General features: G+C 37.0%; 1 protein-coding gene across 2 annotated transcripts in view; it reads right to left on the bottom strand.

The window, feature by feature from the left end:
- The window catches only part of LOC129757391 (restin homolog), a 142,471-nt gene that overhangs the window by 18,461 nt on the left and 97,760 nt on the right, over window positions 1–26,250 (bottom strand). Inside the window, exons 3-7 of one of the 2 annotated variants that reach the window (XM_055754604.1) lie at window positions 7,057–7,151; window positions 6,712–6,987; window positions 5,906–6,365; window positions 5,642–5,843; window positions 5,462–5,577 (exon numbers count right to left, since the gene is read on the bottom strand). In XM_055754604.1, coding sequence (XP_055610579.1) covers window positions 5,462–5,577; window positions 5,642–5,843; window positions 5,906–6,365; window positions 6,712–6,987; window positions 7,057–7,085 — 1,083 coding nt within the window. In that variant the 5' untranslated portion in view covers window positions 7,086–7,151. Of the gene's footprint in view, window positions 1–5,461; window positions 5,578–5,641; window positions 5,844–5,905; window positions 6,366–6,711; window positions 6,988–7,056; window positions 7,362–26,250 lie in introns of those variants that run through there. The other variant, XM_055754605.1, reaches the window with a different exon arrangement.

Raw genomic sequence — 26,250 nt, forward strand, 5'->3', positions numbered from 1 at the left:
AATCGGGATTTGGAGGCAATCGCCTGCTGGACCAGGAGAAACCAGCTTTTCCCAAACCCGAAGAAAACATAGTCAATTATCTTTACCAGGAGAAACTCCGTAACACCAGCTGTACCTGTGATCTTTAGTGACGAGGTTATAGTTGTCCCAAAAAACATTTTTTGCTGAACAACCGCTGAAACATTATTTAGTTCTAATTTTAAATCAGCTATCTTGCTGAAACAAGGCAACCAAAATTCAGGGAGAAGCTGCTGTTCAGCCCTTAAACATCGAGATTTGGAGAAATAAATCAGCGAAGATGACATGAAACGTCAAATGACGGATCAAAAAAAAAAAAAAAAAGACAAAAAGAATGATGACCGAAGTATGTATGTTTGCCAGCTGTTTGCCCCTCTCGTGTTATTTCTTTCTTCATTTAAACTTGACTCGAACTTTGAACCTACGACTTGTTGGTCTCATGCCGCAGAAGGCAGAACCAATACTGCATTCTGCGAATGATCAGAAAAGTGTCATTCTTAAGCGACCAAAATATCTCCCAACCAAGGTCAGTTTAACATGAAGAAATTGAAGTTGAAATGCTTCGAGATTGAAAAGTAAATTTTCCGGCTAGGCCATTTTAGCTTAGCTTAGCTTGTTTGACTACTCATATCCACCTCAAATCATTAAGCCCGAAATGCTCTTATTATTCTTCAAAAATACCATCACTAATATTATATTGTATCAAATCATTCAATGCATTTCGAATTTCATGATCGCTGGCGTGGCAAAGTAGAACGAGTTCCACATCGCTAATGGTTGCTACTCCGTGATTGATCGAGGCCATCAATTTTGTACAAGGGCCAAAAGAATGCAGCTTGGGATTAGCAAATCATTCTCAATGCACAAAACTCATGCTCTCCCTTTAAAAAAATGATCCATAACGGCGCCGGCCACGTACTAGTAGTCAAAGAGGAATAAAGGAAGATACTTTTTAGGATCAACCATAAATCTGTCATTCCAGTTTTCTACAAAAGCTTGTTTTAAAAAAACTCTGAAACATGATAAGTCAGAATCACCAGCTATAGAAACCGTCTATACGTCTGCGAATCTATATTCAAGTATCTCAGGAAGGGTTGTTTTAGTAAGGAAGAGGTTTGGATCAGGAGCCATTTTGGACAATGGTGCGATCTTTGGTTGACCTGGTTGAGCTCATAAAAAGTATCTACTTAGTGTTTGAAATAGAAAATTTAAAAAGAATTATGAACTCTCAAATAAACAATTGTCGGTTTATCATATCATCGGCAGCTGGTTAGTAAGAAAATAAGGCTGGGTGAGGAAAGCAACCAGAAACGTTATGCGAAAACAAACGAGGTGCGTCACCCAGCACGAAATATAAATAAGCGAACAAAGTATTTGAAATTGCTTCTAATAATTAAACTTCCATTTTTTCGAACCAACGAACGTTAAAAAAAACTATGTGAACACAAAACCTTTCAATGCATCTCTTTTAAGCTGCCGATTCTTAGTGTATATTAAATAGTTTCAAATGGATTTAAGCATATTTTGAAAATACTTAGCTCTTAAGTTTCCGTAAATCCATGGACTCCATTCGTATTTAAATCCATCTTCTCAATGTAAGAGCTTCCAACGGGCGGTCAGTTCTGACCGTTAACAGCCGGCTGATGATGTGCACTAAATTTTACACTTTACTATTAGTTCTTCCACAATTAATTAATTACAATAACTTTTATAAGAATTAGGAGTGTTGGCAAGAGAAAAAAAATTTGCTGCTTTTTGCGCCTAGGCCTATTACGAAATTCATTTTCCGGCTACGCCATTTTATCAAGCAAAGTAGAAATTACGAAAAATCAGATCATTAAAAAAATCCTTATTTCGATGTATCCGCTATCATGCATTGATTGATCAATGACTGAATAACAGAAAGTTTGACATAGCTGAAAGGCGCTTTCATAGTTACTCTTGTACAGCTGACGCCTGCCAAATTTGAACGGTGTCAAAAATGGTTGGACAAAGGCTGAACGAGTTATTCTTCAACCAATTTTCCCCCACTATCTATTGGCTGAAATCAAACTACCTTACATGCTGAAAGAGCGTTGAAGTATTTCTTTTTTCAGCCAGAAAGCTATTGAAAGTTGGCGGAATGAACCTGGTCTGCCAACCCAAATGTTTCTGGATGACAATACGGCGAACTCTGATCGTGAAGTCTGTGATCTCTTTGCACAGAAATTATCGTCTATTTGTAATACATAGTTGAAGATGCAGTCATCTCTAAAGCAGCATATAATTCTTTCTCTACGAGTCTTGGTGGAATACTTGCTACTTTTATTGAACGTTTTATGCCTGTTCTGTTGACTCCTGTTAAGCGGGCCATAGACTACACAAATTGGCCTGTACAAATTCGATGATTCCGCGTCGATTGTTTGATCTATGCTCGCCCACACACTATACAAACATATTTCACGCGAACACAAATGATTGCTGGCGAAAACAGCAACAGCAACAAAAAAAAAACAATTCCACCCCGGCTGGGAGAATGTTTTGTACAAAATATTTCGATCCCGACCGATTTTACTCCAACCGTTTGGGCGCTCATTCAAGCAGTGCCATACACTATGCAAATCGTGCTCACAGCGACAAAATTTCATCGAATTTCATCGCATTTGTACAAATGTTGTGTAGTCTGTGGCCCGCTTTAGGCTTTTTTTCCAAGTATCGCTTAGCAGAGCTACCTTTCCATCACTGTGGAAGGAGACTTACATGTTTCCGGTGTATAAAAAAGGTAACAGTAGAGATGTCAACTACTACCGGGGAATCTCTGTTTTATGCGCAGTAGACAAACTATTCGGATTAATGGTTTAGGATTCGATTTTCTTGTCATGTAAGAATATTTTTTTCCGAAGATCAACACGGATTCATGCCCAAGCGCTCCTTCTGACATCTAACCTTCTGACTTTCACTTCTTACGTGCATGAAATATCGACGCTATTTACATCGATTTGTCAGCGGCATTCAACAAAGTCAATCACAATATTGCCATCGGAAAGCTCGAACGGCTGGGTTTCTGTGGAACTCTTCTTGACTGGTTCCGGAGCTAACAGCAATTAACAATTCGCACGGGATTTCATACGAAATCGATTCAACCTCTTCGCGCACTGGTGTAACATAAACTGCCTGCCATTGAATCACAGTAAATTTGCAGTCATTAGTTTTTCAAGAAGACGGTAGCCTTTTTCTGCTGAGCTTCCTCGGAGATAAGCCAATCGCACGCGTAGAAGAATGATCTGGGCGTTATGCAAGACCGGGAGCTGTAATTTAGGACTCATACAAACTACGTTGTCGTCAAAGCCTCCAGAAGTCTTGGAGTCTTATTTCGAGTGTCCAAGGTCTTCAAGGATGTGTATTGCCTGAAAAGTTTATATTGCAGTAATGTTCGCTCTATCCTTGAATACGCATCAGCTGTTTGGTGTCCCTACTACCAGAATGGAGCCGAACGGATCGAGGCTATACAGCGGCGCTTCTTGAAGTGTGCCCTTGGACACCTGCCTTAACAAGACCCATTTCACTTGCCAAGATATGAACATCGATGCCGTCTCATAGACATGGCCACTCTTCAAGCCCGCAGAAAGGCAGCACGAGTCTCCTTCGTCGCCGATCTCTTGACATCGCAAATCGACTGCCCCACGCTAGTGGAAGCCATTCCTCTAAGTGTGCGACCCCTTGGACTTAGAAATTATCGGTGTTATGAAAATAATCAACCGTTGTTCTGAGCACTTTGACTTCGACGTTTCGAAAGATGTTTTCCGAAGAAAAGTTTTAAGTGTATTGAGAATGCTGTAATTAGACTTAGTCCTCCTTTTATTTTTATTTTAAGTCATCATTTTGAGCAATATGTGTTCCGTTGATTTGTAATAAATAAACATAAAATTGGTAAGGTTTTTTTTCTTGTTTGTTCCTTCGTTTTTCATTCGAAGTGTCAAGAGCTTTGCTAGTCACAGGCCGGAGAAATGTGGACTATTGTCGTGTTTTATCTGTCAAGTATTGAGGTTCCGTCAATCGAGTACGGATATGTTTTTTTGGGGGAAAATTTTTTTCCGGAAAATTGCTAGTCCAGTCAAAAGCTGCATCGATTATGGACCTAGAACTACGGGGAATTGAGAGAAATACCAGGTCCAGAGCCATTAGAAGGTTGTCGGACCGATGACACGCGGAGGTCGAGCCGTAGCCGATGGAAGGTCGTCGAGTCAGAGCTACTAGTAGAGTTGGAGCCGACAGGAGGTTCGTCGGGGCCGAAAAGGGTGTAATTCTTCGAACCCGGAGCGACTGAAAAGGTGTCATCGAAGGTAGTCAGGCAAGAAGCAAATGTAGATCATCGGACCGGAGCCATTGAAAGTTGTTGGACTGAACAAGGTGATGGTCGTTGAAGAAAGCCGTCGGCGAGCGAAATCGAAAAAAAGGTTAACGATATTTAGATGATAATAATGGTCCGGTGGGTTTATCAAAGTTCAGGTGTAGTAGCTACAACTTTAGGGGAAGCCATCGAATGTTGTAGTCATGGTCGACAGTCGCTTCGTTAAGAATGACTTGATTACAGGGGGCCAATGATGCTGGCGCGCTTTGAAATTCGAGATCGCAAGTAGGAGAGGGTAACAACTAACGCTATTCTTTTGGGGTCATGAAGGATTTAGGCACAATCTACACCGACTTCAAGCTTGTTTGTTCGTTTTATTTCTCTGAATTCGTCGATACAGAAATATCAGAAGTGTGGCATCTTGATATAAGTTGTCTTTGCGCTCGTACCATACAGACTGTATATGAGAGCTAAACTCAACCAACGATGTTAAGCAATCGCTAGCCCAACTGACCTTTACAGAATCTTGGCAGCAATAAAGTCAGTCGTGCAGCAGTCCAGAATCGGGAGTTCACAGGCAGAAAATTTACGCTCTTAACGCTGATAATGCTTTGAAATTCAAAGACAATATTATCCCATATGAAAATCTTATTATGAATAGCAAACGTACAATCGTTATCGGAAGTTTGTGCGAAAAATGACGACGGCTTACCTAATCGAGAAGACGCAAGATTTTGTGCTTCTTCTTCTAGAGGTTGGCGGATTAAGCATGCTTTTAATCACCTCTGGAAAATACGAATAAAAAAAATTAAGATGGATTGTTCGAGGAACATTCTAAATTGAAACTGCTTCCAATGTTCTGCAATCCTCTGTAAGAGTTTCTTTTCTCTAGAATTCCCGAAAAAATTTTCTGCGACCCTCGATTAAACAGAAAGACTATGCAACTATTAGCTGTACGATTTCTTAGACATTCCCAGACCCAATCCTGTTCAACACTCCCATAAATGAAGACAAAAATTCAAAATTAACAGAATTTTGAACACAGCCATGCATGAAATGACAGAACGAAAGCGTATGACCGTTAAGTTTGTCCAGCCTCGGACGGAAACCTACCTCGATCTCTGACATCTGTTGTTTCATTTCATCGATGATCCTTTTGCCCCGTTGAACTTCCTCAAACAATTTTTCATTGTTATCTTTCTCGTTGCGAATTCGCTCCTCTAGATGAGCTGAAATGAAGATAAAAGGAATTGATTCAATTTTTAAATTATTCGAATAGAAAATATGTGGTACCTCGTTTCTCATCGTCCTCTTCTGTGGCCTTTTGATCTTCACTCTGTCGATCCTGTAGCTGTTTGGTCAAATCTTCGACAGTTTTGGTTAGATTGCGAATTTCGATATTTTCCGCTGCGTTTCGTTTCATCACTTCGAAGGAAACTTTCTCTTCCATTTGTTTAGCTATCAAACTGTTTTTTTCTTTCTCGTTTTGAATTTCCTGTTGAGAAAAAGCATTTTGATTAAATTTATTGCGATTAAATGTGATTAATCGGAACTAACCTTCTGTAGAAAATTAACCTCCATTTCCAGCTTAACCAAATCAGCATCCAAAGCCACGCGTTCCAGCTTCATGACGTCGCAAGTAGAACAACTTTTAGTCACTGGAGCTTTAGCGCTAGTTCCCGGTTCCGGTTGCTCCTGATCCGGTTCCTCGTCTTCTTCGTCATCTTCCGAATAGGAAACCACATCCCGATCTTCGTCGTAATTTTTGTCTTTAGCCATGTTTTTGCTACTACCGCTAGTCGTAGGGCGATCTTTCTTTTTGGTTTCCTGTCGTTGCCGGTGCTGATGTTGCTGTTGATGCTGATGGGGGGCACTCGTAGCTCTGTTCTGGGGAAACGGCCGTTTCTGAAACCCGCCAATGGGTTGCGCTTGTGTCAGTTTCCTTTCGTGATTTATTCTCAGGGACTCCAGCTTGTCCCGCAATTCAAGACGCTGCGATTCCAGGTCGAAAATTTTACTGAAAACCATATTAAAATCTTTAGTTTCAGTTACAAGTTCTACCTTAAGTTTGCGGTACACCTCAGGTGGAAATGAAAATGAAAAATCTTATTTGGTCATTAACTCAAAAACACATATTGGCGCAGTGAAAATCGGGAAAATGTAAATTAAAACATTTTAAAGAGGTTTTGAACACTGAAACCTGTTTCAAATTCATCTTTCAACTATTCTCTATCGATTCCACCATGTTATAAAGCTAACTTATGTCGTTTTTTAGTTATTGGCGAATTTTCACCTGAGGTGTACCACGACCTTGAGGAATAAAAAACTGGTTTCTTCAATTCCTACTAATATTGTTTCCCCACCTGAAGTTACTTCCGGGGAGCGATCTCCCCGTTTCCGTCGACAGCCTTTGCAGTTTGGCTTTCAGCTTCTTGACCTGCTCGCTTTGTTCGTGGAAGTTTTTTTTTATGCAGAAATTTTCATCGCACATATTGATGTATTTGTCCTCGAGTTCCTTCCGGGAAAGTTTGGCCACCACCTGCCGATGGATGATCAAATGTCGCTGGCTCGATGCAATCTGAGGTCGGTAGTTTTCCGCATACGGTGAAATGCCCTGATTTGAGGCAGTACTTCGCCTTCTGTTAGGAGAAAATTAAGGAATTTTAATGATTTTTTTTCTACCAAGGTCCTTTTGGGATAAAACTTACCCTGCATTCCAGGAACTACTTGGCTCCATTTTTAGAATTAAGTCAATTAAAAGTTTGAAACTAAGACCTAGCCAGTGAAGAACACACAATTATCACTAGAAAAGAAAGAAAGGATTTATCACCCAGAGGCACACATCATCACGGAGCAATTTGGGTAGCTATCACAGTTATATCACAAATGTATTTGAAGACGAAACTAGGAAATTGGGTGCTTTTTGAAGATGGACGGGACAAGTGAATTATACATGTTTATGTTTTTATTTACCGGTTGCCCGGGGTAACGGTCATCAGGAGTGCATTTGGAAAACATAACCCATTTGAAGCACATGTGCTGTGGTGAGCGCTGAACAACCCCTGGTGAGAAAGGGTGTGCGTTGTGCAGTGAGACGTGAGAAACTGTAACGGTTCACTGAGCACGTGGTCATATATAGGACTAGCACGTTGCAAAACATTAAAAAAAAAGAAACGTTACAAAGCGTTGAAATCATGAAGAGTGAAAAATCGTATGGCCCTTCCATGGCACCCAACTCCAACCAGAAAGAAGAAGAAAAGAAGAAGAAAATAGTAAGCTAACAATTTGCCTCCTAAAAACTATAAAAAATGACAAAAAAAAAACTAAAAAATAATTGACTAAATTGTGAAAATTGACAAAATTGAAAAGACTTACAAAATTGTCAAAATTGGCAAAAATGACAGAATTGACAAAATTGGTAAAATGTTCACATCTGAAAAATGCACAACATTCACAAAAATTACAAAATTAACAAAAATCTCAAAATTGACAAAGTTGATAAAAATGATAGAAATTACTTAAAAACGGCAAAAATTACAAAAGTGACAAAAATGACAAAAATGACAAAAATGACAAAAATGACAAAAATGAAAAAATGACAAATATAACAAAAATTACAAAAATGACAAAAATGACAAAAATGACAAAAATGACAAAAATGACAAAAATGACAAAAATGACAAAAATGACAAAAATGACAAAAATTACAAAAATGACAAAAATGACAAAAATGACAAAAATGACAAAAATAGCAAAAATTACAAAAATGACAAACTTGAAAAAAATGACAAATTTGAAAAAAATGTTTAAATTTACAAAACGATTAAATTGACAAAAATGCCAACAATGACAAAACTGACAAAATTGACAAAATTGACAGTGGCAGAATTGTCAAAATTGGTAAAATTGACAAAATTGACAAAACTGACAAAAATGACAAAAATGACAAAAAATTAACAAAATTGACAAAATTGACAAAATTGACAAAATTGACAAAAATGACAAGATTGACAAAATTGAAAAAATGTTTAAATTTACAAAACGATTAAATTGACAAAAATGCCAACATTGATAAAACTGACAAAATTGACAAAATCGACAAAATTGACAAAATTGACAAAATCGACAAAATTGACAAAATAGATGAAATTGAAAAAATTGACGAAATTCACAAAATTTACATAATTAACAAAACTTACAAAATTGACAAAATTGATAAAATTGACAAAATTGACAAAATTGACAAAATTGACAAAATTGACAAAATTGGCAATATTGACAATATTGACAAAATTGACAAAACTGACAAAATTTACAAAATATACAAAATTGACGAAATTGAAAAAAAATACAAAATTGACTAAAATAGCAAAATTGACAAAATCGACAATGTTCGGGACAAATTTGAAAAAAATGTTTAAATTTACAAAACGATTAAATTGACAAAAATGCCAACAATGACAAAACTGACAAAATTGACAAAATTGACAGTGGCAGAATTGTCAAAATTGGTAAAATTGACAAAATTGACAAAACTGACAAAAATGACAAAAATGACAAAAAATTAACAAAATTGACAAAATTGACAAAATTGACAAAATTGACAAAAATGACAAGATTGACAAAATTGAAAAAATGTTTAAATTTACAAAACGATTAAATTGACAAAAATGCCAACATTGATAAAACTGACAAAATTGACAAAATCGACAAAATTGACAAAATTGACAAAATCGACAAAATTGACAAAATAGATGAAATTGAAAAAATTGACGAAATTCACAAAATTTACATAATTAACAAAACTTACAAAATTGACAAAATTGATAAAATTGACAAAATTGACAAAATTGACAAAATTGACAAAATTGACAAAATTGGCAATATTGACAATATTGACAAAATTGACAAAACTGACAAAATTTACAAAATATACAAAATTGACGAAATTGAAAAAAAATACAAAATTGACTAAAATAGCAAAATTGACAAAATCGACAATGTTCGGGCACGGCCGATGGGGGGGTTCGGATTTCGGGGAATTTCTTTCCGTCTCCAGTCGACGGCATCCTCCAACACAGGAACTCCAGGTAAGTCGCACAGCAGCTGATCACCCGCTCGGGGGGAAGATTTCGTTTGCACTTGGGGATGTACGTTGATGTGTTTTAAAATGCTTCGCCTTTAAATTGAGATTCTCTACCACTTGATTTTGGATGCACTTATTGAACAGTCGCTTGATTGGACTAAAAACTATTTTATTAATAATGTGAAAATCCGTGTGTAGTATTCAATGTTACAATCTATTCTATTTTAATTCTAAAAATGGCTTACTTTCTAATTCTATGTGCGGTTTCATACTCGATCGAAGAAAGCTTTTCTGTTGAGAGAGAGAGTCATGCTTATCCTAGGGTACATATACAAATGTAACGAACGTTTTTGTCCCGATACCATCAACAACTTAAAGCGCCACTCCCGGAACCCGAGAGGCTGTTGACGCGTGTTTTGCGTCCCGGCTAAAGACTCAAATCAGGGCGGGCTAACAGTTCCAACGTTGTATCTCATTCAACTTCACAACTGACTACCGGAATGCGGCCCTAATCTGTAAATATTGATAGAGTGGAATGCACAACCCACAACCCTGCGACACTTACAAAACCTTATCCCACGCAACCCAAATCAACAGCAAACGTCGACGCTTCCAATCTTACCCAATCAATCAATTTAGGCGGAACTTGGTTTGATTCATTCTACCGCTGTATTTTACAAATTTTCGTTACTATGGGCCTTAGTGACGTCACTCAATCATAAGCTCTAAATACTAACCACAATAAGGATCAACTCTTAATTCTAGGCTAACCTGCTCAGTTCCTTCAGAGGTTCCAATCGGCTGACTCCTTACTTACATGCACTTCATGCTCAATACAAACGCTTCAATCTTGTGGTTCGTGTCCCGGCTCAGATGCAACGACGACTAACTGTGCCCTATGCAGAGCAGCATCGAGCCACCCGTGGTTGGACCAACACGTGTTTGACCAAAGCCTCGGAGTGTGCTGATGAGTCACGACAATCACTGTGGTACCGATGGGAGAGCGGCGGAATTCCTTCCACCATATAACGGGCTCTCCAGGTATTGGCAGTAATACCTCGGTTGAGAACGTGTTCCACAAAATGATGTCGTATGCGACTACCGGATATGACGAGATGCAGCACCACACGGATTTGGTCTTCCGTCCCCAGCCAACACCCACGTTGAACGATGGGAATCCTGTGTTCAACGTATCAGATAAAGGGCAACATAAGCATTCACAGTTGGAACCGATTTTCATGAGCAGTGCACAATGCACAGTGAACCTTACCTGGAGGTAACTGTTACCAAATTTTCCAATTCGATCGGCGTTTTCTACTATCGACTATTCGTGTACCTGAGCAGAGATAAAAGCATTCTAACAAACTTCTGAATGCATAGTTGTGAAAATTATACTCACAAGTGCCTTAAGCCCTAACATGTGCAAAAAAACTTTCTAGGCGTGGCACACGAAACTTGTCTAACTCAGTTTCACTGAGTTTCACAATGCACAATCTGCAAGGACTAAACGAATATAAAAATCTTAAACGATAAAAATTGATTATCGCTTTCACTACCTGCACGTGTTTTAAGTTTTTGCACTTTTCACAGGGCTGAGCCCGATATGACCAACTGAATACGATCTTAATCGCCGAACGAGTACTGCCAAAGTGGTTTGCGACCGTCGACTACGACGTGCTATCACCCCCCCAAATCTAAATCGCGCCCAATGATGGCTAAGCCACCGGCAGTTGTGTGCGTTGCATTGCACTCTATCCTCCCTAGCTAGTGGGCTTTGTTCGCATCTCAAGGACAGTAAAGTGATACGCAGAGATTTTTTTATCACAGCCTCCTTTTGCATCCCGAATAGCTAGTCAAAAAATTAAATGAGATCACTTGTGGAACTCAAATATTCAAGGAAGGGTAGAGCCTAGCGATTGCCTCTAGCGACCGGGAGATGTCGCGTTAAGCGGTTGATAGAAACTTTCGGGTGTCTAACCAAGTCAAGAGCTTTAGCATTTTTTTTATGGCATGATTTAACAGGAGTGGTCTATCATAATTCGATAGGGCATAATCAAATATATTACACAAATAGTGGTGTTTTCGAGCAAATTAATTACAGTGTCAAGTGAACATAAATTAGACACTTATTAAAGGTAAGAGTGGATAGTATTTCCTGACCGGAACAGAAACGATCATTCCGGCTACCTTGAAACTGCTGTTTCAACAAATTTCGGACCAATTGATTGCGGCCTCCTCAGTCGGTTGGACCATGCGACACGGTTGGGTTAGGGAACATAGTTGGACCAAGGTACACGGTTGAATCAGGAGACACGGTTGGACCAAGAAACACAGCTGCCACGTAGCACATCGAGGAATCTGCTTCGGCACTGGTGCAGAATCTGTGAACACCAAAAAGATCCGGCAGATCGAACGGCGTTATAGGAACGCTAATCACTTGTTAGCGCCCCATTAGCGCGTTGAGCAACGTTCGGCGTGCTCTACCGATCTTTGTAGATTCTGCTACCTTGTGGATGTATATGACCGATCTCGATCGGTTATAACGCTGGTGAACGAAGGAACTGCGACGATGTACGACGGTGGACGGTCTGGAATCGATAAAGGACCCGGTAGATCGAACGATTTGGATTAAAGTAATAGGAACGCTAATCACCTGTTAGGGCTCCTTTAGCGCGTTGAGCAACGTTCGGCGTGCTCTACAGGTCTTCTAAGATTCTGCGTTGCGGCTTGGTACATGGTGACGGAATTTTAATGGAGTAGTGATTTGGACAGGATCTGAAATCAACGAAGACCAGGTAGATCGAACGAGAAAAAGTGAAATATTGTATCGCTAATCACCTATTAGCGCTCACAATGCGCGTTGAGCTACATTCGGTGTGCTCTACTGGTCTTTGAAGATCTATCGTGACAGGCTTAACAGGGCATCTAGGGATATGTAAACAGCAAAGATCCGGTAGATCGAACGGTAAAGTAGATATATTGGAACGCTAATCACCTTTTAGCGCTTGGAATGCGCATCGAGACACATTCGGCATGCTATGCCGGTCTTTGGAGATTGATCTCGTTGAAACAAAAAAAGATGGCTAGGCTCTACAGGACACATACGGATCTGGAAGCAGCAAAGATCCGGTTGATCGAACGGTTTAAATAATACATTTGGAACGCTAATCACCTGATAGCGCTCCATTAGCGCGTTGAGTACGTTCGGCGTGCTCTACCGGTCTTTGTAGTTTCTGCTAATCTTCGGTGGTTATCAGGTCAACGTCTTGGCTGCTGGCGGTGGGTAAGATGGCTATCCGGTCCACTGCTCTGACGATGTCATCACGCTTGGCTGTCTTCAGTCCCACAACACGAACAACTCCATCTCGGCCGGGATGAAGTTTTGTGATGCGACCTAGTGGCCACAAGGCTGGTGGTAAGTTGTCTTCCTTGATTACCACGATTTTTCCAACCTCCACCGGAACCGCCGATTTGCTCCTCTTCCTAGCGCGAGTTTGTAGTTGGGCGAGATATTCGGGATAACAACTAGCCCAGATACACATACACTGCATCCGTTTTGTGGTGAGCTTCCAATGGTCGAGATGGTTGTCGGGCTTTGCAGTATCTTCCACATCGTCGACGGCTTGCAAGTTGGTGCCCACAAGGAAGTTTCCTGGAGTACCTCGATATCATCGGTTTCCGTCGGAATCGGTGTGATTGGACGCGAATTAAGGAACATTTCAACTTCAGCAAGCAGTGTGGTCATGTCCTCATAGCTCATGTTCGTGTGTCCTATCTCCGTAGAATATGGTGTTTGGCAGACTTCACCGCAGCTTTCCATAATCCACCGAAATGCGGAGCTCGCGGCGTTGACAGATCCGATACTAACTCAATGTGAACGGCCTTCGTAACGAAACATACGAAAATGGCACCATATGCCTTTGTTGGACCGTGACGACGAATCAGCGACTTGATAAAAATGGGCCCAAAAAAGTCGACTCCACACACCGCGAATGGCCGATCTTGGATCACACGGGGTAGATCTACAGAGCTCTGCTCAACGAGGGCCGGCTTCTGCCGGAAGCATTTCATACAGCCATGGTACGTATGGCGAGCTAAATTTCTTCCTCCGTGAATCCAATATCTTTGGCGAATAGAGGGGAACCATCAGCTGCGGTCCAGCATGCAAAAGGGTTCGATGGTAATGCTCCGTTATAAGCTTTGCCAGTGGATGCCAGCCGAGAAAACTGCTGGATATTTGACACTCTGCACAACGTCTGCGTTCCTTAGACGGCCACCAACGTGAATAGTACCATCATCGCAGAGGAATGGACGTTGGTATCGTAACTGCGACGACAGTGGATTTTTCGTACGGTTGGGGTTTCGGAACTCGTAGAGCTCTTCCGCGTATAGCTGTGACTGGGCTAAACGGAGCAGCGCACGATCCGCCTCGGCTAAATTTTCAGCTGAAAGGTAGTCGATCGCTAAATCATTGGGCGTAGGAAACGGCGTAACAAGTTTATTTTTCCTCCTTATAGCTGGAGCTTGCAGTGCCTTGATGTATTTGATACACGGCTGTTACCCGGTTGAGTAGCTTGAACGTTGAATACCGAGTGAACAGCTGGTCTGCAAAATCCTCTTTTTCGGAACGGTGGCAGCTAAACTGACCTTTGATGAATCATTCTCCGGCAAAACCCATCCTTGCCAATATTCCGTTGACGACGACAGCCAATCTGAACCGTTCCACCATCGAGCTTGGTTGAGAAGATCGGAGGGCTGTAGTCCACGAGAAAGTTCGTCGGCTGGATTCTGCACTCCCGGGACGTGTCACCAATTGAAACTTTCAGTGCCTGTCTGGATAGCAGTAACGCGATTGGCAACAAAGGTTCTCCATCGATGCGGTGGCGATCTCAAGTATTAGAGGTCTGTGATGGGTCAGACCAGAAATAAATGTGTTCTGATGACCCAATCGCGCCTTGTACCTTCCGTAACAACTTTGTGGATAGCACAGCTGCGCATAGCTCCAAACGTGCAATCGAATGTTTTTTGGCTAAAGGAGCAACCTTGGATTTGGAAGTCAACAACCGCACTCTGATTTCGCCAGAAAACTCGGAACGAACGAAGCAACAGGATCCATATGCAGCTTCAGATGCGTCACAGAAGAAATGGAGCTGGATCGAACAATTTGCAAATCCGTTGACAAATCGAGGAATTCGGATGTCGGCTAAAATGTAGAGCGTTGCATGGAACTGCTTCCACTCCTCCTGCAGCTTCGAAGGAAGAGGCCGATCCCAATCGTAAGGCTCGTACTTTTCTGCTCTAAGTCGCCACAGCTGTTGCATGAACAGCTTGGCCCTCATCACATATTAAAACTTAAAGTGTGGATTGTGTTTCCTGACCGGTACAGTACCGATCTGACAAAACTGACAAAATTTACGAAATTGACAAAATTGACAAAATTGACCAAATTGACCAAATTGACAAAATTGACTTAATTTACAAAATTGACCAAATAAAAAATTGGAGTTGGCCATGAGAAAAAATAGTGATCGGTTGTGTTTGTGACAGCTCCGCGAAAATTATCTTGTACATTTCTTTTTTTAGTTGGGAAGTGTAATTTTTAAATAAAAAAAAAACGCAAAATTAGACCATGTGAACGTGAACAAAAAAAATTTGAAAACGAGTTTTCAAAATGATATCCGTTTAAATTCACCATGGCGTTACCACATTTCATTTCCGGTAAACGAAGTGCCACCAAATCGGCCGTCAAATGAGCCTCAAGAATTGGACGGGACCGGACTCGATGAATTTGAGCTTGAGATGAATCCGCTTATCCTGCCTTGGTGAGCCTGTTCTGATCTTTTTAATAATTTGTTTATTAGAATAATCTGATATCAGTATATTTAATTTTTGTTTAACATTCATCAATCGATTTTCTTTTTATAATGTTGACTAAGCATAACGAACTCTACCAAGTTTTTGAATTTTGTTCACAGGAACTTAATCATTTTTTTTTGTAATTTTTTTATTTGAACCGACTCAGACCTTTAAGTTTGACTTAATCATTTACACGTTATATCTAAATCTTTTGTAAATTGTTACTGTAAAACGTTATGGAAGAAGGTATCTTGAAATGCTGTTTCGTACGGAAAGTTGTTTAATTTTATACGCCAAAGAGCGTACAGATTTCACGTAACGAAAAAAACTTCGGCAATATTATCAAATTGTTAAGCTCAGGATCCATAAAGATGTGCTAAAATCGGTTTGCTGGTACGAACTTTTTATCTGGAAAACCAGTGTTATTGAATTTAAATCTATCATTCAGGAATGAAAGTGTTTTAAAAAGAAAACTTTAAAACCGACCCGTGCTAGAATTTTACTTTTGTAAATAAAGAGTATACTTTTGTTTTTCGATTGTGTTAGATATAGAATTTCGATCAAAGTATTTATGCAAAAATAAAATATTTTTCGAAAATTTTTACTTTATGAAATTGTTTTAGTTTTTTTGTACATGCTTAACGATATCATAATGAACAAAATTTGACATAAAGTAAAGTTATGCAGTTATCAGCACAATCTCCTGAAATTTAGTTAGGTTTCTAATCGATTTTTGCAAAGCATTATTAAAAGGATTATAACACCATTTAATTGAATACTGTTTTCTACATCATTTTACCTACCTACCCATTCTCTCATTTCTAAATAAATAAAAAGAATAAAATAAAAAGAAATAAATATTTTCAATTTTAATACGAATTTTCAAAATTCAAATGGGTTTGTTGCTAAAATAGGTGATCTAGTTGATTTCGAAATCACAGGAGCTTAGTAGAATATGATTTTAACCCAGATTACATAACACTAGTCAAAAGTTTTTTCTGATCATATCCTTTTTACCCAATCCACACAAACAATTGTTTTGCTAGGTTGCAGAGGTGACCTCGGTCCTAAAGCATGAATCATTACTCTTTCAACCCCTTTTCTCTATTTTCCTTCCATTGACTACTAGGACTTGGATCCATTGACGTGGACGTGGACGGCGCCGTTATTGATGTGTAAAGAAAGAGAATCAGTTTTGTTCATTGTGAATGTGCTGTCAATCCCAGATACAGAGGTCGGCATTAAAACGCTATTCGCTAGTTAGTCCGCTACATTTTTGTTTTGATATTTATTTTTTAACTTTATTTCTGGAGAACTTACGGCTCAAAAAACTCCATCACTTTATAGAAAATAACATTTATCAGCATTCCTGCTTGAATAATTGCACCTAGTAGTGTTTGTTTATCCTTTTTTTCAGCTGAAATCCCATTAGAAAATAAATTTGTCAACAAAAAAGTAGCGGACTTATTCAGCGATTAGCGATTTATCGCCAGACACTAGAAAAAAGCATGTATCAGCATTCTTCCTTGACTGATTACTTGTGGTAACGTTTGTCTATCTGCTGGTACAAAAGTTTGGTGAAAAAAATAAATGAAAACGATTATTATCTAACAAAAACGGAGCAGACAAATTAGCGATTAGCGCTTTAATGCCGAACACTGCCCAGATATCATTCATTTGACCTCTGGATAAAATTGATGGCCTCGGTCAATCACGGAGTAGCAACCATTGGTGATGTGGAATTCGTTCTACTGAGCCACGCCGATCATGGAATTTTAAATGCGTTTGTTTTAATACTGATAAAAAATACATTTAAAGGTTGACGAAGCTTATAAGGAACTATTAATTTGGAATATTTTTCATGTTGCATTTCAAGTTTGATGATTTAAGGAGGATGTGAGGAGTCAATCAAGCTAAGCTAAGCTAAGCTAAAATTGACACAAAAAAAAAAAATTGACAAAAATAAAAAATTAACAAAATTGACCCAATTGACAAAATTGACAAAATTGAAAAAATTGGTTAAATCGACAAAATTGACAAAATTGACAAAATTGACAAAATTGCCAAAATTGACAAAAATGACAAAAATTACAAAAAATACAAAAATGACAAAAATGACAAAATTGTCAAAAATTACAAAATTTATAAAATTGACAAAATTGAAAAAATTGGCAAAATGTGTGTGGTTGACAAAATTGAAAGTGAAAATAAAAAACATGATAAAATTAAATAACTTACAAAAATGATAAGATATGACAAATTCATGCCAATGTAATTTGCAAAATCCCAAAACATTTTATTCTAGATTGTAGAAGCCGCTCTCGCTAAACGTTCCCAGCAGAGATTGCGGCACGAAATGTATGAAAACATAAATGATAAAATTGAAGGAGATGTTTTCCTGCTGCTGCTGCTATCAAGTAACGAATCGTTTGCGTTGTATGTTACAAACCAAGTGCTCAGATGCTACGACGAGATGCTGCCGGGCATCTACTTATGTATGTAAGGTACGGAACGTACAACAAGAATATTGAGGTGCCGCAAAAAAGTAAACGTGCGCGAGACATGTTGATCATGATCTTTTACGAGAGTTACGATTTTCCCTTTTTCCCCGGTCTCGGTTGGATGATGGTCGGGCATAAATGAAGGAAGCTGGGGAAAAAGGCGATACAGCGAAAGGGAGAGATCACCCAACAGGTGGGTGGGTCACGGGGCGGATCAACCAACCACCCGCTTCCCTTTTTCGCCCGCTGATTTCGGGACGAACATTGTTGAACCCTCCCCTCTACCCTCCCAGCCTGGCGTTTTCCCATCGTTTTGGCAAAAACGCGGAGCCGAAGAAATATCCCCGAATAACCGTCGAAAGGCCAAACCGGGCTCAGTTTCAGTCGAGCTTTCGAATAGAAAAGTAAGTTAGCCAAAGCAGTGATCCCGGGAGGCAGTTTTTTTTCTCTGATTTTTCGGGGTGCCAGTGTATTTCTGGGGGACACTTTTTTTTGCTTTTGCTGCGGGTTTCCGGAACAAATTTGCGGGTAGTGTGTCCCCCACGGGAGGAAAAGATGAGTGAAAGGGAAAATCGGTGTCGATCATCATCCGGTGGCGGAAAAACTTCGCGTCCAAATCATCACCGACAAATGATGTGACAGTTGCGTATGATTTATGAAAAGTCAATTCGAAGTGAAACATTCTGGGAATTTGTACATGAGCGTCCCGAGAGCTGGGACTGGGGCAAGGAAGATGATGGAAACAAAAAAAACCACACACGTGTGCGCTCAAATCGGCGGATACATCAAACGGGAAGAGAGTTTTAAAACCATTTAGAAAAATCTACTATCAAGTGATTGAATAATTGTCGCCTTGGCTTATGTAACTGCCGACCGAGTGATCGATTTCGCAACGTACTAAAATCGAAATCGAAAAGTGTGAGATTAAGAGAAAAAAAAGTCAGTTACCAGATTACTCCCCCGCCTCAGAGTCGGCGACAAGGAATATATAATTGCAAGAGGTCGGCAAGAAGAAAAGCAAGGAAGAAAATTCGACAGTGCGACAATGTGACACATGTGCGAAAACGGCCGTTATGATTTGAATTGTTCCTACTCCTTATTAGTGGGAAGTCGGAAAAGTGTTGCTTAAGGAGCTTGTTTTTCTTTTTTTATTTTGAGAATTCATCATTAGATAGTTCCTTTTTCTTACATGTTACACTCTGAAACACTGTAATGTAATCTGTTAGTGAGTTTTTTTTTAAATTGTCGGTAATAGGGATTGCGAATAAGGGATGTAAACAAAAAAGGCGATGAAGGTGTGACACCTGTGAGTCACAGGTGTGAATGTAAATATTTTGGTCGAAGATTCAGATTAGGGGAAAAAGTGTTCCTATCTTCAGAGAGAATTGATTGAAAATTTCAAAATAGATTTGATAAAGTTTTTCTTATGGATGAACTGATTTCATAGTGTGGCAACACTAGCTTTTGTTTTATTTCATAAAATTTTAAAAGACATAGATTTTATAAAACTTCAGCTTTGTCGTATGAAAGTTATCAGTTTTAAGCATTTTCAATGAAATTTTTCGAAAATATTGCTGGAAAAACAGAAATTTTGCCTATAACACAAATAGGGACATTTAGCCCGCACGGTTTGAGGTTCGTCAATTTGGACAACTATTATAAAAAAAATCGATTTCTCGAAAAAGAGAAGATGATTTCAACATAAAAATTACTCCAATGTATAGAAAACAGATGCCTGCTCGTAATTTATATAGTTTTTATACATATTTTCGACGCAATATTTAAGAAAAACCAGTATTCAGCTTAATAGGCACATATAGCATGCTTCTCCCATATGTTTAGAAAACTGGTACTGTTTGATTGAGTTTTTCGATTTGTCTTATTGATCTCGAATTATTTCGAATTCAATTATATGAAAGTTTCCTCAAAACTAACTTATAATCTTAACATAAATTTGATAATTAAAATAATCTCTAAAACAACGACATAACTTGCCTTCAACATTCGATCAACATTGATGAAAAATAACACAATAAGTCATAAGTTATACAAAATCTTATACACAATTTGGAAAATGAAAAAAAAAGTTCATTTCCGAAACCCAACTGATCAATGAAGCATTTAAATATTATGCTTATGAGCAAGGTTGCCGAAAAAAAATTCTGTGTTTTTGAAAAAACAAATTCTGACTTTCTGTGATTTAACCCAAAAATTCTGTGAAAACATTTAAAACGGCAAAGAAGTAGATTAGAACATTACAAGCTTGTATCAAAAATATTTATTTCATATTTTTTACACTCCCATATCTTTTTAAACAATTAAAACCTGTGGATTTTTTTATTATCTGACAATTTGCGCCGGAGGTCTTCAGATTTTTCCCAAAATTGAAAATTTAATTCATTTTTACGACTAAAAACCACATTTTTTTTGCAGATTTTAAACATTTTCAATTTTTTAAGTTAGATTCGGTTGGATTTTTCTGTAAATAAAAAATAACCATATTTCAAAGCAACATAAGTCTGTTATTTTTCATCGGAAATCATAAAATAGCACATCAAAACGCATTGAAATTTTAACAGATTTTCAAATAAAATATTCAAAAAAGCAAATGATAACCTTCAACTTGAAAAATTGTAAATAAGCTTTTAACGGTGTCTAAAAGTTCTGTATGCATCACCGAATATTCTGCAAAAAATGCCATTGTAATAGACCAATTTATGATGCAACTTTCATCTGAACACACCAAAGTGAGCCAAAGACTATTTTAAGAGTTATGAAAGAAATAATAACAGTAAATCTCTTTTTTAAAATCAAAAACACACAATGGTCGACCAATTCCATTCACATATACAGCGCGCACTTCTCAAAAAAAGGAAACAAAAGCACTTATCAAAGCAATTTAAAAACAATCATATATTGAATGGATTCCTTACTAACGAGGGGCAAAATGAGCACCTAAATGTGTGGTAATTCAGGCACCCTCTGTCACGATATAAAACTGTAAATTAATCTCAGTTGGCTTTTCGTTTTGCTTGTTAATTTCGTCCATGTTTGTTTTCAGTTATGGTTTCAGCATACATTATGAAATCCAGAAGCTAACAAAGATTCAAAGCGTTTTTGTGAGGGTGCCCATTACTGCTAAAGGTGCTCAGATTGTCCCCCAAAGGCTACCTTCGCTACTTAAGCTTGCTAGAATTTTTCCTACACGTATCCGGGACGGGCAATTGCGAACTTTTTTATCCTAAACTTTCGAAAAGTCTGTGCAACACAAAATTTGGGAAATTTTGTGCTAAACCCAGGAGTTATTTAAAAAATTAAAAGGAAACACTTGAAATGTTAATATTAACCAATGGTCATGCTGATGTACGTACAGGCGTACACACATGCAAATTGTTCAACGTTTAATATTTGATTATTATTTTTTAGTTCTTTTACATAAATAGTTTTTCGTGTTAAATACAAACTTTTGAAAATAGATCCTGAAACCTTTCAAATGATGATTAGGATTTGTATAAAGAACCCTTTAGTTACAAAATAGGAAACTTACTTTCACCTTAGATTTTGCATCAAAATCTTTTAGGCCGGCAAATCCGGACTATTTTATTCAAAACCTAGCAAAATTCGGGAATTCTATTCCCAAATTTTCAAACCAAAACTCTGACAATATCCGGGAAAATTCGATATAAATCCAGGAACTATGTAACAAAAATCAAGAAGAAAAACAATTAAATAAAGATTTTTTCATCGCAAATCATAACCAGATTTCGAATCGTATTTCAGGCTCCCAAAAAATCGTTTATGCTTTTTTTTAATAAATCTAGGTTGCCAAATTTAATTTTTGGGCAAAAAAATTTAAAATGATGATGCAGTTTGAATTTTTTATTTGATTTTCCAAAATAAATGTGAATGAATCCGGACCAAATCAGGATTTTTTCGACAAAAGTTGGGCAACCGGACCGAAACGTTCCCATTTTTCTTTATTAAACATCCGGGCAAGTATGGGTAATCTGGCCAGCTTTTGATTTGAACTTACAATAAGTTTTTTTAAAGAAAGCCTTCAATTTGAAAAAAAAAATCTAAAATTGCGGTTCAAATCGGATGTATGTAATCTCGACGCTAGTTAAAGATTTAAGTTTTAAATTTGGTACTTCAAAAACACACCAAAACATATGAAAATCCCTGAAATTTCCTTATAAGAAAATACATATTATTACTTTTCATTAGAAATCAATTCCTTTGGATGGTTTTATTTTAAATAAGTTTTTCAAAAGACAAAACTTGCAACATGAAATCAAATTTTTCCTTTTTTTTTGTCATTTTCAGCTGGGTTGTGCAAACGAACTGACTTTGGTTAAATTTAAAAATCGAACTAACAATCAGAATTATAAGCCTGTGATCTCTTGCAATTTGAATTTCTTACCGAAATAGTCATCTTGATAATTTTATTTTGATTGTGCCATTCATTCACGAGCTGAATCTAAATCCGAATTATGAACGGTACATAAAAACGGTTTCTGAATTCAGAAATATGAGCCAAGAATTGAAATCAGTTTCAGAATCCATAATTATAATTCGGATGTTTTGGATTAAAATGATAATTCTGTATTGCAATTATGTTTTTCTAATCCGACATGCAAATCTAAATAAAGATACAATTTTCACTTGATGAATCTGTATCGCCATTTTGAAGCTTGTTATGTTTGAGTTGGAAAAAGAATAAAGTTCACGAACTTCGAATCTGAATATGAAAAAAAAACTGAGAATGATTTCTTTGTTTTATTTTCATATTCGTAAAAATATTTACTAAATGTAAAAAATGCGTATGAGTTTCGAAAATCATGAACCAAATTTTGAAAAAAATGTAAAACCAAATTTTATTTCAAACACAGTTTTTAATTTTGATTTTTAATGATGATTTGAACCGAAAATGGATACATAAGCCATATGAAAACACACATACAATTTAGATTTCGATTATATTATATTGTCCAAAATATCTGAAATGAGTGAGTTAAATCTCATTTTAAATTAAGTATTCAGAAATGAATCACTTTCAATTGGTGAAATTTTTTGAAAAACTGTAGCTGAATGGTTTGGATGGATTTTCGAGGTTTTGACATCAGTTCTGAGTCAAGATTGTTACTATTGAATATCCTTACTCCATCATCATAATGTGATCAAGAATAACAAATTTTGAGTGTAGAGTTTTGTACCTCGCTTGCTTTTGATAGAACCTCATGGGGGGGCGTGTCCAAAACCCTCCCGTGCCAAAAGCCATGTGCTCAGTTGATTTGAAGATTTTGCTTGCCAATGATATTTCATTTTCGATTTGAATAATTTTGAATTTAATAGCCTTAGTTTAAAAAAAACTTAACTATGCATGAAATTTTTGCAAACTGTTGGTAGAGACCCCCTTCGTTTTTTGGAAAAACGCCCGAAAACTTTAAGTTCGAACGGTTTTTTTTGTCACTGTTTTTTTAAAACTTATCAATATAAAAGTAAGACATAAAATAAGCATAATTTTTTTTAATTTGACTCAATTATATTAGTTTTAAGCAGAAATAAATGGAAAATTTCATTTTTTGTTACTGTTTTAAAATAATATGATTAGGCCAAATTAAAAAAATTTCATGCTTTTGTTATGTATTAAAAATAAAAATTAAATTGTATTAAAATTAAAAATAAATGTATTAGAAATAAAAATAAAAACTGAAAAAAAATAACAAAAAAAAAACATTTTTTTAATGTTGCCAAACACGAACGGTTTTGCATGGATGTTGTCAAAATCGAATGTTGTCAAAATCGAACGGGGTATGTATTTGAAAATTGTTTGTGTTGCTTAGAGAAACAAAAAATAGTCATGAAAATCATTTTTCTATAGATTGGTCTTTCGAAAATCAGCACTGCTTTATGCGGCTGTGAGTAAAATAACAGTACAAAAACAAAAACTGGACTAATTCTTAACAATCAGGACACCTGGCATCTCTGACGAAGCGTCGAAAAAGAGCACAGAGTAGTACTTCCATTTCTTCGGCAGATCGCGATATTCGTGTCTCCCGTTTTCTCAATAAGTGGTGTATATCGGTTAATGAACAAATTAAAAATAATGGTTTGGAAAAATATGCTTTATTTTTTTCAGTTAGGATTTCAAAGTCTTATCTCGAAGAGTAAAAAAAATCAAATAATAGTTTTTTCAACTATTTTTATGTTGCTGAGTCAATACATAACACAGTAAATTCAGTGTGTTTATTTTGGGTTTACTTTTGGGAAAAATTCTTTACACAAGTACTTGAGATAGTCCAGCTTAAATTGGAAGTTGTACATGGATTGACAAATAGTAACAAGGCTCTGAATTTGAAATTTTTAATTTCAAAAATCTAACCTATTAGTTTTTGAAAATGATTTTTGTTTAATATTTTTCCATTTTTGCGAAAATTAGAATTCTCAAAGATTTTAAGAAATAAACTATTTGGGTTCTAAACAAAGAAAGTTATTCATGCAACATATTGCATGTATTTTTTCAGAACGCGTTGTAAATTTACGTCGAGTGCTGAAAAAATCGAGTTTTGCAACCAGTCGCATATATAATTTTGTGCAAATTCGTAAAATCCATCAATTGACTTACAAGAAGCACATTTTAACAAATCACCGCATGTGGACAACCATGCTTATATTCTGAAAATTTCTGATCAAGTCGTTGACTGTTCTTTTTCAGGAGAAAAAACATTTTCGGAAAAATAGCACTTTTCGATACTGATTTCAGTGTCGAAAAGTTTACGTTGCAGAACAGAAATGCATAAAATAAATAAATTAAAGGGTTCTAAATGCATTTTAAAATTCGAGTAATCGGATTTCAAATTCTGCATAGTTTCCTTAATCTTCCAGACATAAAATTTGAAATCAGTTTTATTATTGATTGTTTGTTTACATTCCTGTCATAGTCGAACTAATGGGTACAAGATAACTGTTTATGAATGTATCCAAAAATATCCACCCACCTGAGTCGCACCCAGCTGTTGGATTGGAATAGTCCCGTGAACTTGAATTTTGTAAACACTCGAGGAAATAGGTGGAAAATAGCAACGTCTCGCCACCAAACCTGAGCGATTAAAACTTTTTAGGTTTCTGAGTCACGGCGCTTTGATTAATTACTCCGGATGGGAATGTTGCCCGGTCTCAGCAGGATTAGCTGAACTGAGTTTCCGATTTGATTTTTTCTCTCTTCGAAAATGTCAACGGCCTTGTTTGTTTTCGTTTTTCCAACCACATACTACTCAAATCGATCATTCTGCGCTAGGAAAAGTGGGTAGGATCTTCTTTAATCCACCCAAAGATTGAAAATGTAAAAATAAGAAACTGAGGAAGGTTGTTGATCGATATCGGACGGGCAGCGGCGTAAACTGACCTATTTGTCAGTCAATCGATTTCAGAGAAGAAGATGCGCCACAGACTGACAACGTCGTCGTCGTCGTCGTTGTCGATTAATGTGACAGTTGACCAATTTTAAAAATAGTCCCCGGGTCGTGTGTTTTGTTACGCTCCTCCCACGCAATAGGGAGGCATTCGAGCAATCAGTGCAGTTTAGTGGTTCGAATCGATTCCTTGCTTTGCTGCTACTTGTTGCATTTAAAGGTTTAGCTGCTGCTGTTTGCTGCAACATTATGGGCCAGTTGGCAATTTGACAGTGGCTGCCAATTTTGGCTCTGACAGCTGATTGATATTTATGTACCTACATCCTACATGTGTCGAGTGAGATGAAATGTAAAAGAGATTTTGAAAAAAGACTTTAAAAAAAACACGAAACAATTTCGAGCTATAAAATTTTGATTCTCAAATATGACAAAAATGACAAAAATGACAAAAATGACAAAAATGACAAAAATGACAAAAATGACAAAAATGACAAAAATGACAAAAATGACAAAAATGACAAAAATGACAAAAATGACAAAAATGACAAAAATGACAAAAATGACAAAAATGACAAAAATGACAAAAATGACAAAAATGACAAAAATGACAAAAATGACAAAAATGACAAAAATGACAAAAATGACAAAAATGACAAAAATGACAAAAATGACAAAAATGACAAAAATGACAAAAATGACAAAAATGACAAAAATGACAAAAATGACAAAAATGACAAAAATGACAAAAATGACAAAAATGACAAAAATGACAAAAATGACAAAAATGACAAAAATGACAAAAATGACAAAAATGACAAAAATGACAAAAATGACAAAAATGACAAAAATGACAAAAATGACAAAAATGACAAAAATGACAAAAATGACAAAAATGACAAAAATGACAAAAATGACAAAAATGACAAAAATGACAAAAATGACAAAAATGACAAAAATGACAAAAATGACAAAAATGACAAAAATGACAAAAATGACAAAAATGACAAAAATGACAAAAATGACAAAAATGACAAAAATGACAAAAAT

This window comes from Uranotaenia lowii, chromosome 3 (assembly GCF_029784155.1).
Source record: "Uranotaenia lowii strain MFRU-FL chromosome 3, ASM2978415v1, whole genome shotgun sequence".
In the NCBI taxonomy this organism is placed as follows: domain Eukaryota; kingdom Metazoa; phylum Arthropoda; class Insecta; order Diptera; family Culicidae; genus Uranotaenia; species Uranotaenia lowii.